General features: G+C 48.0%; 1 protein-coding gene across 1 annotated transcript in view; it reads right to left on the bottom strand.

Annotated features, from left to right (window-relative positions):
* Positions 1-17,363, bottom strand: part of RBIS (ribosomal biogenesis factor) — a 75,277-nt gene extending 57,914 nt beyond the window's left edge. Inside the window, exons 1-2 of the mRNA XM_085605343.1 lie at positions 17,230-17,363; positions 17,008-17,124 (exon numbers count right to left, since the gene is read on the bottom strand). Of these exons, the coding sequence (XP_085461469.1) occupies positions 17,008-17,121 (114 nt within the window). The 5' untranslated portion in view covers positions 17,122-17,124; positions 17,230-17,363. The remainder of the gene's footprint in view (positions 1-17,007; positions 17,125-17,229) is intronic.
* Between the last annotated feature and the right edge of the window lie 757 nt (positions 17,364-18,120).

The following is an 18,120-nucleotide window of genomic DNA, read 5'->3' as shown; positions in this document are numbered from 1 at the left end:
TACAATTTTATTACAGCTCCGCATGCATGAACTGAGGTTTTAGAATATACCTAAGTTGGCCGACACTGCATTGCCTTAACCAGCCTTTTATTTTCAAGAGTCCCTCCTCTATGTTTACAAAGGGACTCACTGCTGCCGGCCCAATCAGGAGGCCACACATTCTAACGCTGCCGTCTCAAAACCTGCTGTCCCTCGAACCTGGTTATCTCCAGGTTCATGGGTGACAGGTAGGTCATTGGACCACAGCCTTTCATAGTCACTGTAAGTCGCCACTCTGGGCTCTGCAATCATGGATTTATTTTCCGGGACGTATGTCTATAGCAACTATGCCACCCAGAGCTCTAATGAGCAAGCTATCTCTGCCACAGGTGGGAGCAATTCCAGACTGCACTTAAATTTGTAGTGTTACTCCCACACGTTTACTTCAGCCGTGGTTCAAAGCCTAGTCATTATGCCGGGTGGGAGCATTTTTCATTTACGCTGTCAGTATCCCTCTCATTACAATGCCGGGTTCTCGGCCGGTACAAAACACTAAAACCTACCAGATTACAGATCCTTTGCGATACCCAACTTTACAGTAGGTTTTTTAGGTGACTAGCCTTTCTTAGGTTTTCTGAGACTTCTTTGGCACAGGTTTTCTCCTTATTCCTTTTGCGGCAACATGCCTATATACCCATAGAATATGATACATGAACAAGGGCCACGGGTGGTGCAGAACATATGCCAACATGAGAATTATCCGTACCGCTCTGCAGCATGGTACTATTTTCACATATTCTTTAGATAGAGTACGTTCCCTGACATTCTTTACTGTTGGTATACTCACGCTTACACTCTTATATGACCAGCATTATAGGAGCTGTTGCATCCACGAAATCCCAAGGGGCACATCCCTGAATCTAGAAGGGTAAGAAATTTGCTCGGAGTGGCTGGTAAAAGTGGCTTCACACTATTTGACACACCTCACGTCATCTCTTAGTTATTTTGGAATGAATTTGGCATGTTATGTTCACAAACTGCTTGCTTCACCAGTGGTTGCATGAGGACACGTTCTGTGAATCTACATCAAAAAGTTCACATTATCAATGTATTTTATGTTTATTTCTTACAGTTCACCTATCTTAGCGAAACACACACACACTGATGTAAGTGTGAGACTACAAATACACCCTTTAATGAGAGCACTCTTATTCTCTTGGGGCCTAATTTTGAGTTGGTGGAGTTGCAGTGGTGGTCAGAGACCGCCGCATCAGGGGTTTGACCACCGTACTAAGAGTACGGCGGTCAAACCATTTTGGGACCGTCGCAACTGCTGGGGAACTGCGATCCCCGCTGTGGGGCAACGGTTTTGAGGCCGAAATTCGCTTGGAGGTGCAGCTGCGGCACTGCCAAGCATATTACAAGTTTCCTTACCGCCAGCAGTTTTATGGCGGTGAGCCCGCAGTGAAAATGCTGTTGGTGAGGAAACAAAGGGGGCCCTATAGGACCCCCTGTAGCCTCAAGCACATGGAATGCATGGTAGGAGGCACATGGTGTGCCTACGTGTCTCCATGCACCCCCTTTCCTGCACGGCATGGACTGTGTAACAAGTCAGCAGTCTAGCTGAACTCGGCCGGCCCGCGCCGGACATTTGACACCAACGCACTCACGCCGGAAAGGCTGAGTGTGCTAATAAAAGTAGTGGGCCTGACCGCACGGGGTCAGTCCACAGTAAAGCACATACGAGTGTGGAGTGTTTTGTCCATAGGCAACAGCAGCCTGCATGTAGGCCTAGGGATGTCCTGAGGAGTATCCTCAGGACGCAACATTGGCGACGAGGAGCGGAGCCCAATCCACGCTCCAGGCCTCTCCCAGCAGTCGAGGAGAACCTCGGCAAGGCGCGACGAGTTACATCACCGCTGCAAGCTCGGCTGCAATCAGGAGGCACCACGCGGCCTGCACCCTAGTCTGCACGGCGGTCGCGATTGGCACACCGCCACACCTCTGCTGAGACTGGTGAGTCAGCAGAGCGCGCTTCAATCAGCTTGACTCCCGCAGTGCCAGATACGCGCCAATCCGCTCACTCAACAGCGTGTGGAGACGCCCGGGCGAAGGAAGGGAGCCACGCCCATGGCCCAGACACGTGATGTCAGCCACAGTGTGCATTTGAAGCCCAGCAATGGGGTGCCACAGAAGGAGCCCATCTCCGGTGCCTGCATACAGCCAGCCACAGTGCACCTATATAGCCCAGCAGGCGAGCACACAGCTGCAGGAGGGACTTATCTCCAGGCCTGCTCACCCAGGTGGAAAACATGGCTGGGCCGTCTGGAGAATTATTTCAACGCCACCAGAGACGGATGGGGCTGTGAAGCAGTCACTCCTGCTCCATTTATGCCAGAGAGGAAGTATACCTACTCTTCAAGCACCTCCCTAACGTAGGACCTGCAAACGACTATGCGGCAGCAGCGCTCGATGCGCATTTTGACCCCCAATTGAACCCGGACTTCGAGCGGTTGAGCTGCGACAAGCCCATCAAAGGGAAGGCTAATCCATCAATATATTTCACGAGAGGCTGAGAGAGCTAGCCAGCACGCACCTGGTGGATGATAGAGCGGCAGAGGAGATTAGAGCGCAGCTTATCCAAGGAATACGCAGCAAAGTGCTGCGGGGACTTGTATTGTGCCAGCTGAACATACCGATGAACGACATACTAGTAATGACAAGATCACACGACCTCTCAGCCGCGCGGGCTGATGATATGGATCTCGCACTGACACGCACAACCGAAAAGAGCGCCACCGTCAAAGTGGAACGAGCCAATGCCATTAGGACACGCGACAGAGATAGCAAACCGGAGGGCCGCCCGCCACAAACTCCGAAAGGCCACTGCGTATACTGCAGATATGAGGAACACCCACCCCAGTCATGCCCTGCCCAAGGAAAGACATGCACCATCTGTAGCATCCCGAATCATTTCTCTTCAGTATGCAGAAGAAAGACACAGTGGAAAGATGGGAGGCGCGCAATCTAGTACAACATCTACTGAGTGTTTCCCACGCATCCTGCAAAGGAGGGAGGAAGAGTGAGCAAATTGCCTACCAAGCCAACGACGACACCTCAGAAGACAACGGAGAGACTTATCTAGTCTCTCTCACACAAGCACTGAAGAAACGACAGAGGCCTCAGCCCACGTGCACAATGCGCATCGCGGGGTCAGAAGTATGCGCAGTAAATGACACAGGCGCATCAGTCAATGTCATGGGGATTCAGCAGTATAACCAATTGAGGCCAAAACCCGAACTCAGACCGTCCAAGACGAAGATTTTCGCATACGGGAGCAAATCACACCTGCCGCTCAGAGGCAAGATGACTGTGCCTACATGATCCGATGACAACGAGATCACCACGGACATTCACGTCATAGACCAAGAGGCAGACACCCTGCGGAGCAGCCATGTGGCAGAAGACCTTGGTCTAGTAAGGTTCGCGAGGAGTGTACAGGCTGCAAAATGAACTACTTCGCCAATTTGAAAGCCTCTTTAAAGGTCTAGGACGGATAAAAAAAGGCTCACGCCGACAGCGTTGTGACACCGAAGGATCCCGTTCCACCTAAGACCCCTGGTAGAACCGGAGCTGCAGAAGCTGGAGGACCAAGGGGTCATCGAGAAAGTGTCCGCGCCCATGCCTGGGTGTCCCCTATGGTGATCGCAGAAAAACCCCGCCAGCCAGGAAAAATCAGGCTGTGCATAGACCTGCGCCTCCCCAATAAAGCCATCCGATGTGAGCGCCACATCACGCCGACGATTGTTGACATAGTGGCCGACCTTAACGGATCCCGGTGGTTCTCTAAGCTGAATCTGAACGCCGGTTACCACCAGCTGGCACTGGCGAAGGAGAGTCGCTACATTACCACGTTCAGTACCCACCTAGGACTCCAAAGATATAAACGCCTCAACTTTGGGATATCATTGGCTGCCAAAGTATTCTAAAACCCGGTAAAAGATTCTGAGCGGGCTGCCGGGCATACTGAAAGTGAAGTGATGACATTCTCATCCACTCACAAACCACTGAGAAGCACTACAAGCACTTAAGAGCCACACTGAAAAGGCTCCAGGACCATGGCGTCCCTCTCCACCGAGAAACATGTCTGTTCTTCCAGGAGCAAATAGAGTTCTTCGGGTACACTTTCAACCAAGAAGGGATCCAGGTTGACCAGCGAAAGTCCCAGGCGGTCAAAGATGCCTCAGCCCCAACAACTGTAGCCTAAGTGCTAAGCTTCCTCTGGATGGCCATGTATTGTGGCAGATTCATCCCTGATCTAGCCACCCTCGCAGAACCACTCCGGAACCTCACACGATGCCATGTGGCAATGGGGAGCGACTGAAGCAGCATTCCGAGCAGTCAAGGGCTCCCTCCTTGACCATACCACGCAAGTGTATTTCGACCCCACCAAGCAAACCGAATTACTAGTTGATGCCAGACCCGTAGGCCTGGGGCCGTTCTCACGCAAGAACAGGAACATGGGCAGCCCTTGCCTACGCAAGCTAAGTGCTCTCACCAACTGAAAGGCGCTATGCGCATATTGAGATGGAAGCCTTGGCTATCCGATGGGCGTGCTGCCATTTCCACCTATATGTCTTTGGCCAACCGTTTCGAGTCATCACTGACCACCAGCCACTGGTGTCACTGTTCAAGGGCTCAGCACCCATCCCGCCCCCACAGATCGAGCGGTGGGACATTGGACTCCAACAGTATGAGATGGAAGTGGCCTACTGGCCCGGCACCAAAAACCCTGCCAATTTCCTCTCGAGGCACTCAGCCCCGCAGGAGAGTGAAGGAGAAGAGCCAGACATAGACGCAATTGAAGCACACTTGAACCTAATCTCCACCCTTACGTGCCCCAAGGCGTTGATACTGGAAGACGCTGCCACAGAAGGGAACCCGGTCATCACCAAAGTCTGTCCCGCTGTCAAAGGAGGACACTGGCGCCAATTTCTACAGTCCACCAATTCGTGGTCAGGCCCTGAAAAGGAAAGCCTCATGCAAATGTGGAGGATCCGAAACGAATGAGCGTCACTGAGCGTCAGCGTCACTCAAGAGGGGATGCTACTGAGAGGTTCTTGCATCGTCATCCTGCATCCCTCCAACAACAGGCGACACAGTTAGCCCACGGGGGCACCAAGGAATGGAGAAGATGTAAGCATGCATGAGGGCAAAGGTCTGGTCCCTCGGACTAGAGGCCCGAGTCGAGGAAACAGTCAGGAGATGCTCCGCCTGCCAAGCGACAAGTGCGCCAGAAAGACCCGCACCCATCCAGACAGAAAAACATGGAAAGGGTCCTTGGGAAACAGTGAGCATCGATTTTGGGAGTTTTCCAGACGGCCGGATGACTCTGGCCCTGATCGACAGCTACTCGAATTACCCCATTGTGGAAATTGTCAGCTGCACCGCCTTCTCCCATGTAGCCCCAATGCTTGAAAAGATCTTCGCATTGTTTGGGTGCCCAAGTGAGCTCAAAAGTTATAACGGACCCCCGTTCCAGGGTAATGAGTTCCGAGAATTCCTACTACACCATGGGGTACGACACAGTCTCACCACTCCAAAATCGCCCCAAGCCAACAGCGAGATTGAAAGATTTATGAGGGCTCTCAACAAGACTCTTCGCATTGCGGTGGCCAAAGTCGCAGACACTGAACGACACCTACGAGAATACCGGAGCACCAACCCAAACCGCCACATGACAAGCGCTGTGGGCGCTAAAGTTCAATGGCGTTCGCCGTGACACCCTCCCCACATTCCCCGGGTGGGCACCAAGCCCCTACGATGAGGAAGGCGCTATCAGGAGGAGAGAAAAGCGAAACCTCGCCGCCAGTCAAACTCGGCGAGCAGTGTCCCGCGAGCTACAAAGAGTGTCACGGTAATAATAAGAGACAGGAGACCCGGAGGGAAGTTCCGGACTCGCTACGAACCCGGATACTGGCCCCAGAAATACACACCCCAGGTACGAAATGAGAGAGAACCCCCGGCCGAGCACCCGCCTGACAGCCTTTGCACGTCACGTGGGTAGCCAACGGGACTACAAAGGGAACTTCAAGAACTGAGTTGGGATGGGATGTAACGGGTCAGCAGTCTAGCTGAACTCGGCCGGCCCGCGCCAGACAAGTGACACCCATGCACTCACACCGGAAAGGCTGAGTGTGCTAATAAAAGTAGTGGGCGTGACCGCACGGGGGTCAGTCCACAGTAAAGCACATACGTGTGTGTAGTGTTTTGTTCATAGGCAACAGCGGCCTGCATGTAGGCCTAGCGACGTCCCGAGGAGTATCCTCAGGACGCAACTGACTGCACAGTTCATTCCATGCAGGAACGGGCTTTGACAATCCCATTGTGGTGCCTTTTTGAAAGGCATTGCTGTGGGAACGCCAAAGGACTGCCCGCCTGACTACAAGGGAACTCGTAATCTGTCAGCCAGCCCTGTTTGGCGATGTGGCAGCGGCGTGGCGACTCACTCTCAAACTGCCAAACTCTTAATCGGGTCCTTAGTGAGGACTACTTTTTTCATTTTAGGTCCTGATCAAACCCCATTATATCCTTTTGGACTATTTAGTTTGTGAAACATGCTGATCAATTCTTCTGTAGTGTAGGCAATCCCACACACACATCTTAATTATTGTTTACCTGGAGTACAGGGACTTTACATACAGATTCACATTTGGGGTACATCAGGCTTTTAACCCTGATCAACTCCCATCTCCTGTATTAGACCTTGACATAGGTCTCACCGCTCAGAGTAAAATTACAGCATCAGAACCCATGGTCAATTTTAGCTCACATCCATTCCAGTCTTTTACCAATCACAAATTAGGGAACACTTTACACTCCTGCCACAGCATTTCTCTACAAAAGACCTACGGCCAAGAGCACTCTTGCGGGGTCCATCGGGCATCGCAGTGCCGGCCCGACAAAGAGCATGTCCGATGATGAAACATGCCACTTAAGGGTGGGTGAGGGCGCTTGCTCTAAAGAAAGAATTGCTTTGGGTGAACCCCTTCTCCTTTCCAAATTGGTAGTAAGGAGTTATTTTGGAACGGTGTACTCTTTGTTTAGTGGGTATTTGGGAGAACTTTGTATGGCGTGAAGTGACATTAAGTGGAGCGGCTTTGTGAGGCGTGGTGTGGAGTGGCACTGAGTGGAATGGAGTGGCGTGGCGTTGAGAGGCATTGTGTCGAGTTGAGTGGAATTGTATGGAATGCAGTGGAATTGTGTGGAGCAGCATTAAGGGGAGGAGAGTGGAACTGTGTGGCAAGAAGTGGCATTGTGTGACATGGAGTTGCATTATGTGGAGTGAAAATAGCATTGTGTGCTATTGTGTTGGGTTGAGAGGCATTGTGTGGCATGGAGTGGCACGGAGTCAAGTGTCATTAAGTGGATTGGAATTGAATGGCGTGGCATTGTGCAGAGTGGAGTGAGGTAGCTGTGTGGAGTGGGTTGGAGTGGAGTAGCAGTGTGTGGAATAGACTAGAGTGGCACTGTGTGGCGTAAAGTGGAGTGGCCTTGTGTAGTGTGGCATTGAGTGGAGTGTGGGCCTGGTGAAATTCACTCTCCCACTCGCTATGTTGAGTCAGATTTATGAGGTCAAGCTGTATTTAAGGTCTACTCGCCCTTTTTCGTTGAGCTGACAAATAACAGTTGTTTTATGCCTTTAAATCTTGTTTTTAGGTCTCGCCTGACCCAGCGCATGCGCTGGTCTGACAAGACTTATTGAGAGGGCTCCAAAAAGTGCTACCAGGCCAGCCTAAAGCTACAGTGCATGTGCGCGGGCGCGCGCGCCGCACTTTACAGCGATTACTTTCGGTTTCGCGGGCGCTTTGATGTTTGATTGTGATCGCGATCACTTTCCCTTTCGCGGCCGCTTTGCATAGCCAATAGGTCTTGCTTTTGGGACCTTACAAGTATTTAGTTATGCAACTGTTGCATGGCTAAACACTTATAAGGTCCCAAAGGCGAGACCAATTGGCTATGCCAATGCTTGTTAACTTTTCACATTTGTTCTGTGTTCAAAGACAGAGGTCAGAAATTAGTTTACATCTTCTTACAATTACTTTTCTCTGACTGCGGAGTTCAAGGATTTTATAAAGTGAATTGTCTGACATCCTGTACAAAGAGTTTGAAATGAAACGCTCTAGAGTGTCAAGCTCACACACAACACTCAAATACCTAGTAGGTGAACTGCACAAACATTTCAAAATATACTTAAGTAGTTATGAAACCCATTTTTAGGGCTCGCCCCTCGTGATGCACTGCGCAGCAGTGCTCGCGCAGGCGAGCCGTTTTGTAGGGGGTTTAGAAAGGGACCCTGGAATCGCACACGCTTGTCCGTGTGCTTTTCCTTTTGGGTTCCGCTATTGGGCTTTGCATGCATTTTTTAACAGACCACGCAATAGGCCAAAGGCGGGCGCATAGCTCCACCCATGGCCTATTGGTGTCTGTTACGCGCACCAAAGCCCATATGTCTTCAATTATCATGCCCAGACACGGGCGCGATAATTGAAGACATATGGCTCGCAGTGGTGCATTCACACCATTCGCAGCCGTGGGTTTTTTTTGGTTTTTTTACGTAGCTCTCCTTGTTTCGATTGCAAGGTTTGATAAAGGATTTTTCGGACAATACAGATTTTTCTTTGGACTTGTTAACGATGCCTTGAAGAATCATTGTAAAAAAATTCCTCATGTGAACGAAAACATGAAATAAAAAAACCGAGCACAAAATGCGAAATATTTCCTACTGCGTGCCGGACAATGGAACCTGAATCAATGTAGAGAGATGTACTGGCAGCCAAGCCATCAGCAGACAACGATGACATAAGAGGTGATAAGGTATTCTGCAGACACGAACCAGAGCACAGCAGAGGCAGTTGAGAGATATGGAGATTCAAGTCTTACCTAATTAGGTAAACCTCAGAAGAGAAGCTTTATGTTGTCACAACACCACGGCATTCCATGTTTGTACACTTAACCTAGAACGCACTTCAAGTCAAACCAAACTCAAGTTCTTGTGTGTCCAAATACCCACATTTTGACATTTAATGACCACTGCTTTTGACAAACAGATCCCTAGTTAAAGAAACACGCAATGGTTTCATGCCAGAAAACTCAATCGGCACAAATCATCTTTCTATTCCTAACTGTTTTGAGTTTCCATTGCATGCAAACAACCTTGCAGCCAGTATACGTGCAAAATGCCTTATGCAGTTCATAAAATGAGTCTCGTCTCTACTCCAAAGAGATCTATCGTAGGCGATGGCAATTTATGATCATACAAATGTCAGGTAAAGCTGTGCTCAGAGGAGGAAATCAACATATGCTCAAATTCTTCTGTTCTACAAGGATGCCAACTGATGCTAGAACAGAGACCACTAGACAATTAAAAGGGGAACTCCTTTTAAAAGTAAGTGCATCAAAACCTCACCCCTTGAAGACAACCTACTCGCAACTCTCCTCTCCCATCAGCTGCCTCACCACTACCCTCACCGAGTAAGCCCTTCTGTAAAGATAAAACCTGCATCCTTCACATCTCCAGGTCATCATCTCTTTGGCACTACCCACTGTAAAACCTACCCCATCAACATTTCTGCAAACATTAGTACATATCCTGCAGAGTGGATGAAGTGTGAGTCAAACAAACATTTTATATCAAATCCTCTATCATTTTCAGGATCTACTAATCTATCATCTACTAAAGGATCAAAGTAAATTGGTACGGTCCAAGTGACACAGAAAAAAGCTAATATCTCAAACACTTTAAACTCTGCGTTAAAAAGGAGGGGGGAAAGGTGCAATGCAGAAATCTTTGTAAGTTGTCCATCTTACGTTTACATTTTTACCATGGCAAACACATAGAAGGATGTGGTCTTGAACCAGAGACTAATATTTTCGCCATATCGCACTCCATAGTACCTCAATAGTAGAAAATAATTTAGACGGGGGGGGAAGTTATTGGAGAGATTGGTCAAAAATGTATTATATAAACAGCCTATAAAGGTGCAGAACATTTTTTAACATTATTGAAAAAGAAAGGCAATGCTATTTTCAAATCAGACACTTGGTGATTAATGTGCCAATCAGAGAAGGAAAAACAGAATTCGGACAGTATTTCAATATGGCTTAATAACAATTTCTAGTTGTTTTTCAATTCCAAGTCAATTACTTTAGGTATCTCAAAAACTAATTAAATATACATAGTAAAACCATTTTTGGAAATTAAGAAAAAAAACCTTAGATATTGGCCCTAAAAATGCATTAAAACAAGATTCTTTTTTCCAACAAGTTTTTAGGATTTTAAAAAAAAGTGTCCAGACACAATCATTAACAGCATCCTGAAGTGACCAATAACAGGAAAAATATCAAAACACCCAGATTTTTGAGGTCTTAAAGGCAAGGAGATTAGTAGCGGCACACAACTGTCATGGGGAAAAAAAAAAATCAATTTGTCCTTACAGCAGGCAAGAAAAAAAAAAAAGCTACTTATAAAAGTTTTTATTGCCAGGGACTAGAATAAACCATCTTTTAAATTCACAACAGTGGTTTTACAGACTATCTATTCAAAATGAAGTGTCACAATGTCTTCTCCTTTGCCCCCAGAAAGGAAGGGAACAAGTATATGCTTACAGACTTATTACTCTCAGGAAAAAAAAAGCACCCCGTAGATGGCATCATGGCTAACAGATCCTGTAAGACTAGGTGCTCACTGGGGACTGACTAGACAAACTAGTAGATTAAGTCTAAAATAGAATGCCAGTCCCTTCTCAGGAATAATTACAAACAAGCATTTACAATGCAATAGGTCTCACATTTACTAGAGTTTTAGCTACTGGCATTGTAAATCACAATAACTTTTATTTATGTTTTGGTTTTTGAAACAAATAAATAAAAGGTATTGTCATTTCCAATGCCAATAGCTCAAACTCTAGTAAATGCGAGACCTATTGCATTGTAAATGCTTGTTGTAATTGTGTGTGAAGAAAAAAATGCTTTAATATGATGAAAACAAATCAGAGCCATTTACTTGGTGATGTGCAAATATGTTTGCTGAAACCCAATTTTCACTGATTATTGCTTATACACTATAAAGTTTTACCAGTTAAACTGTATCTTATCGGGAGAGTTTTTGGTCATGTCTATAGGAAATGCACTGTCTGTAAATGGCAGTGTGCTACCACATCATGCTTGAATAATATATTTATTAAAAAGTACGTTTTTAAACACGAACCGAGAAATACTCCGGCCCCTGCCTTGATTCCAATGCCATTAGTGAACTAAGAGGCAAGTCAGGGATCATTTGTACCCTATATGTGGGCTAGATTCTTATTATACAAAGAGCAAATGTTTAGTCTATTTAAGCAAACAAATGAGTTTTTTTGTACAGCAGAAATGCTGAACTCACATATTTTAAGGTGCTTTCAAATGGGATGATGAAGAAAAAGGCGGCTCTGTAAAATAAAAGACTTGCCTAGGGTCACACACGGAGACCAGTTTATGGGTCAAGTACATCAGTTAGGTCAAGTAGATTATTCAAGTTACTAGACCTTCAGTCTATGATTTTTCGAGACCTACAGTGGAGTGTCATTGTGTATCATGAAGTGGAGTAGAGCGGCATTGTGCGGAGTGGACTGTAGTTGCATGGCAGTGAGTGGCATAGAAGTGGCATTGTTTGGCATGGACTGGGATTGTGCAGTAGTTCGTGGCATTGTGTAGCATGGAGTGCAGTGGCACTTTGTGGCGTGGAGTGGCATTGTGTGGTGTGGAATGACTGTGTGGTATGGCGTGGAGTGGCATTGAGTGGAGTAGCATTGCATGGATTTGAGAGCAGATGCACTGTGTCGAATGGATTGGAGTGGCATTATGTGGTGTGATAATTGGAGTGGCATTGCATGGCATGGAGTGAAGTGGTACTGTGTGCCGTGGAGTGGTATTGTGTTGCATGAAGGAGCAATGTGTGGCATGGAGTAGAGTGCAGTGGCATTGTGTAGAGTGGGGTGGCACAGTGGATTGGAATTGTGTGGTGTGAACTGGCACTGTGTGGGGTGGAATGTAGTGTGGTAGCATAGTGTGGCATGGAGTGGTACTGAGTGGCATTGTGTAGCAGTGAGGCATGAATTGGAGAGGCGTGGCAATGTGTGGCATGGACTGGAGTGGCATTGTGTGGAGTGGCACTGAGTGGAGTGGCATTGTGTGGCGTGAAGTAGCATTGTGTGACATGGACTACAGTGGCATGGAGTGGCAGTTAGTGGAGTGGCATTGTGAGCACTTGGAGTGCCACTGTATAGTCTGGCGTGTCACTGTGTGGCATGGAGCGGTACTGTGTAGTGTGGAGTGACAGTGGAGAGTGGAGTGACAGTGGAGAGTGGAGTGACAGTGGAGAGTGGAGTGACAGTGGAGAGTAGAGTGACAGTGGAGAGTGGAGTGACAGTGGAGAGTAGAGTGACAGTGGAGAGTAGAGTGACAGTGTGGAGTGGAGTGACAGTGTGGAGTGGAGTGACAGTGTGGAGTGGAGTGACAGTGTGGAGTGACAGTGTGGAGTGGAGTGACAGTGTGGAGGGACAGTGTGGAGTGGAGTGACAGTGTGGTGTTGCATGCCATTATATGGCGTACATTGGAGAGGAGTAGCATTGTGTGGTGTAGAGAGGCATTTTATAGAGTGGAGTGGCATTGTATGGTTTGGAGTGACATTTTGTGGTGTGGAATTAAGTGGCATTGTGTAGTGTGGCATTGTGTGGCGTGGATTGACATGGAGTGGCGTTTTGTGGCACATCGTGGTGTCGTATTTTGCGGCGTGGAGTGTTGTTGTGTGGCGAGGGGTGGAGTGGAATTGTGTGTTGTGGATTGGAGAGGAGTAGAAGTATGTGGCATGGAGTCGCATTGTGTGGAGTGGCACTGTCTGACATGGAGTTGAGTGGCACTGTGTGGTTCCAAGTGGAGTGGCACTTTGTGGAATGGAGTGGGATTACATGGAATGGTGTTGACTGAAATGGAGTGGCATTGTGTAGATGGAAGTGGCATTATGTGGAGTAGCATTGTGTGAAGTGGAGTAGCATTGTGTGAAGTGCAATAGCGTTGTGCAGCGTGGAGTGGCACTGTGTGGCATGGATTGGCATTGTGTGGAGTGGCATTGTGTGCTATGGGAAGTTGCCAGAGTTGCCAATGAACTGACAGATAGCACTACAATGCCTTGTGCTATATAAATGCAATTATCATATAATTGGTTACCCATTATTTCGACCAACAATCCAATTAAACATACGATGCCTTTGCGGGAGCTTTTAGTATGAACAACACTTCTGCGAGAACTGGTTTTACAAATAAATGATTTTGAGACCAAGAGGGGCTGGTGGGCAAGGGAGCAACATATATCATACCGGTTGGGAATAAGAGGAGATGAAGAAGCAACCAGGAGAAGGGGCGGGTGGGGGGGGGGGGGGGGAAGAAGCAACCAGGAGAAGGGGCGGGTGGGAGGGGGGGAAAGAAGCAACCAGGAGAAGGGGTTGGTGGGAGAAGCAACCAGGAGAAGGGGCGGGTGGGAGGGGGGGGGAGAAGCAACCAGGAGAAGGGGCGGGTGGGAACCAACAAGGTGAAGGGGCGGGTGGGAGGGGGGGGAAAGAACCAACAAGGTGAAGGGGCGGGTGGGAAAGAACCAACAAGGTGAAGGGGCGGGTGGAAAAGAACCAACAAGGTGAAGGGGCGGGTGGAAGAACCAACAAGGTGAAGGGGCGGGTGGGAGGGGGAAGAACCAACAAGGTGAAGGGACCGGTGGGAGGGGGAAGAACCAACAAGGTGAAGGGACCGGTGGGAGGGGGAAGAACCAACAAGGTGAAGGGACCGGTGGGAGGGGGAAGAACCAACAAGGTGAAGGGGCGGGTGGGAGGGGGAAGAACCAACAAGGTGAAGGGGCGGGTGGGAGGGGGAAGAACCAACAAGGTGAAGGGGCGGGTGGGAGGGGGAAGAACCAACAAGGTGAAGGGGCGGGTGGGAGGGGGAAGAACCAACAAGGTGAATTGGAAGAAACAACAAGATGAAGGGGCGGGGGAAGAAACAACAAGGAGAAGGTGCACAAGGGGGAAAAGAAGCAACACAGAAAGGACAGGTGGGAGAAGAAGAATGTGAGAAGCAGATGGACACTAATTAAGAAGATTCAATCTGTGCTTGGTCCATGCCACTAACAGAGGTCTGGAAATGTGCAGCAAGTGCCCTCTCCAAGGGAGCTCCTGAAATCATGGTCAGCAAAGACATGCAGTTCGCGCAGTAGCACCCGGCAGGCTCTAACCTCTGAGCAGTGCTGACGGCTCGTCCAGCAATCAGAGCTGCTTCTGCTTAACCCACTTACAGTAAGTCATTATTCCCCAACACACTATGGGGGTAATTCTCCCAGTGCTGAATGGAGCTCATGCAAGGGTGCATCCTGAGATCCATAGGGAAAAAGTAAGGTGCAGTTGGCGGACTAGACCAGGCAGTCACAGTAGTAATTCTCTCATCCGGGCCACGACCTGAGCACTTGACCACAGTAATACCAGCAGCCCCTTTTAGCATCCAGGGTTGGTACTCTGCTCACTACTGGGCGCAGACACTTTGGTGTGATTGCCCTCAATAGGGCAGACACAAGTCATACGCTGCAGCCCAATTAAGTACACCAGTGGCCCCTTCCAGCACACTGGGTCAACGCAGTGCAGCGGTGCCAGCCTGGTGCTTTCCACACGGCCCACTTTATACGGCTGGGATCAAATCGCCTATCCTGGCAAGGGGGGGGGGGGGGGGGCGGGGTCGCAGGAATGTCCCTGCAGATGGACAACAACCCAATTGGGCCACTCTCCTCACACCTCGCTCAGGTAGTCATCTTTGTAGGGTGCTCCACTGGACCTTGCCCCTTCCGATGCACTCCTCTTCCTCAAAGGCACACTGGTCTTGGTAAGCAGGCAGGCCAGCGATGGTGCTCCAAGGCAGGTGATCTTGGTGTTCCTGGTTAATGTCCCTCACACAACAGGGAGACTAGTAGGCTTTTGCCCCCAGTCCTGGTATTCTGCAGGTCTTGCAGAGCTTCCCTTTCTCACATAGCCAGTCTGGCTGCATGGCAGAAGACCAATTTTTAGGGACTCAAACTCCCCCTTGTGTAATCATTTTCCAGGCACCAAACGTGATTTAGAGTGAGCCTTTGAAGTTTTATGTTACAGTTCTTCTTCTTTAGAAGTAGACACTTATCCTTTTCTTCTTTTCTCATGAAAGAGGTCTGTCACAGCAGGCACGACTCTGAAGCGGATTGCCCACAACACAATTAATGGGAGTAACCTGCCCTCACACCTGGATATCAGCCACAGTGATATGTGCATCAAAGGATTAATCCCAGCCCCCTCCCCTACACTTAAGGATTCCCTTAATGGCCCCATCTCCCCTGAGATGTATCCAGGGCCCTTCCTTGCAATCTATCACTGAATCAAAGAACAGTCTTTTGAAGTATAAAGGGAGTCTCTTCCTCTTCCCTCCAGTGTGTCGCAACCCAGCTTTTAGGAATGGAACAATACACAAATCTGTCTGGAGGATTCCTCTCCTCATGTCTTCACCAGGCAAGCCTGGGCTTCCCAAAATGGAACCTAGAGTACTCCATGTAAAGTGCCATTTAGAGGCACACTTACTCAGTGTGCATTCACAGCACACTTTTTGTCCAGCACTGTTATTCCATAAATTGTAACCTTACATGTACACATACATTCAGCACACACACTCAGACTGTGTGCACTGTTCTGTTCTATATTTAACCAGGGTGTTCTCTTTACAAACACACAGACTGCCGGCATACACCTACACCCACCATGTGCAGGCTGCACACTTCATGTATTGTACCCCACGCAAGCATACACACACACCACATGCTTTCCATGCACAGCACTACATCTCTAATGTAATGTATTCCTCTCAGGCATACCTACACCCAGCACATGTACTAATTACATATACACTGCACAGTACTGCTCCATCGTTGTACTATATCATTCCCACACATACAGCCAATGCGGTCACTACTCCTGTTCTGCGCAGCACTACACATTTACCTGATGTAGACCACGGTTGAATATAGCACACAGCAGCGGAACTTTGAAAAGGTTAGAGAACCCTTTAGGCCTCACTCTAGTGAGGCAGGGTAAAAAGAGTCCTGTTCACTACTACGGATTACTTCATGGTATGCTGCCACCACTGTGCTCGTGCTACTTAACTCCTGGTTAAGGCGGTACCCTTCCATCACTATGAGTAAAGGTATTTGGGCATCCCTCCTGATTCAAGAAGACTGCAATCCATGAGGCAGGCCTAGGTCATGGTGCGCATGCATGATCCGTGTTTGTGTATTACAGGGAAAAAAAGCATTAGGGATCCTGACAACAGTACAGTTGGGCACACAGGGCAGGAGTGCACGCTTAACATGCAATGGACATTTCCGTCCCAACAACCACATCACCAATTCAAGATGGAACTGTAGCCGAAAAAAATCGATACACACGAATTACTATGACCTCACACCAACACAGGACAGACAAACAAGGAAACCGGTGCCTATAAAGCGCTCAATCTAAAAAGCCTGTGGCTAAGGAGAGCTGACACAATGCCTCATACCGACACGAGAAATTGCACTCGCTTAAACGGTCTGCAGCCAGACCTAGAGAGAAATATTTTCCAGCGACCTCACCGATGCATAAAATATAATTGTCAGTAGGTAAAAATAAAAGAAAATGATTTGGTAAAACAGTTGTGTTCTCATGCTTACAATACGATATTGCATTTACTCAAAGCCATGCATAAATCAACGAAATCCAATATATCTTATACAAAAATCACAAACACAAGAATATATTGTTGCTATTTGAATGTTTCAGAGTCTCCGATTTAGACAATCGCAGCACCAAAGGACTATCCCTTGTTGACTAAAGAAAGATAACTGGATACACTGCGCATTTACTTACGATATGGCACGTATTTAACTATACTCACCTTTTTAAGATTGGTCGTAACCGCTTTTGCTTTATTTTTTGCTTTCAGCGTTTTGCTGTTTGCCACGTGGAATACGTTCTTTGGTTTCTGCCCTTTAGATTTGTTTTTAGCCATTGCCTATTAAATTCGCAAAATAAAAACGTATTAGTTTTCAAAACAAAAATGTATCTGTTTTCTAAACAATGTACGAGCATCAATGAATGCGTGTATGGCTGAACATACTATAAAGTGCTGCTAAAGATACAAATTGTCTTAGAAGTAAATTTTCATTCGCTGCGACTACACATGGCTGGCACTGGCTGTGGAAAAACATGTCGGTCGGTAACCTTATTATTTCCGGCTCGCAAAACATCCAATCGTATGGTTGGACGTTTTCTGTGAGTAGGAGGGGCTTATAAGATGCAATGTTTTCTGTGATTGGAGCACTGGCGGCCTGCTGGCCAATCTTAGTTTCTGCAGAGAATTCTAAGGGACTCGTTGGCCGTGGAACCCGCACGTGCATTTGCAAAATACAAACACTGCCCACGCCGAAGTTTGGATCCAACAGAATTGGGATGTTACACTATCTAAGGTGAATCAGTCACTAACGCTGAGTCTGCTCCTTCCCACTCCCAACTGGTGCCGCAACCCTCTATTGTGCATGGAAGAAAAGAACTATAGGAGTGTGAGGGAAGACTACACAGACGGAGCGACTCCTGATTGGATGACGACCGAGTTGTTTTCACCATTTAAAGCGGTAGTTCTCTGCAGGATGTGTTTCACGTTTAGCATTTAATGTACAGTTAAAGTACGCTGGATATTCCGTTCATGTGCCGCCGGTACGATTCGCACCCTTTTGGGTACTTTCTATTCTGTGGCTGCCACCCCGCCTTCGCATTCTGCTGCTACCAAACATGCAGGGCACAAGTCGGCGGTGCATGCGGGTAGACGGTGTCCACTCACTATTTTCACAGCGTAGAAGCCATGGAAGTCATTTAGGGGTTGCTGCTGCCACCACTGACACTGCATAATCAGTGCCAAGTAGATAGAGGTAGATTTCCTTTTTGAGCGCTGTGCTTTACCTTGGTTTTTGCCCATTTTATTTTTACACTAATAGTGAATCAAAGTTTAATG

The sequence above is a fragment of the Triturus cristatus genome, chromosome 5_1 (genome assembly GCF_964204655.1).
Source record: "Triturus cristatus chromosome 5_1, aTriCri1.1, whole genome shotgun sequence".
NCBI classification, from domain to species: Eukaryota; Metazoa; Chordata; class Amphibia; order Caudata; family Salamandridae; genus Triturus; species Triturus cristatus.
This window is presented reverse-complemented; position numbering and strand designations above follow the sequence as displayed.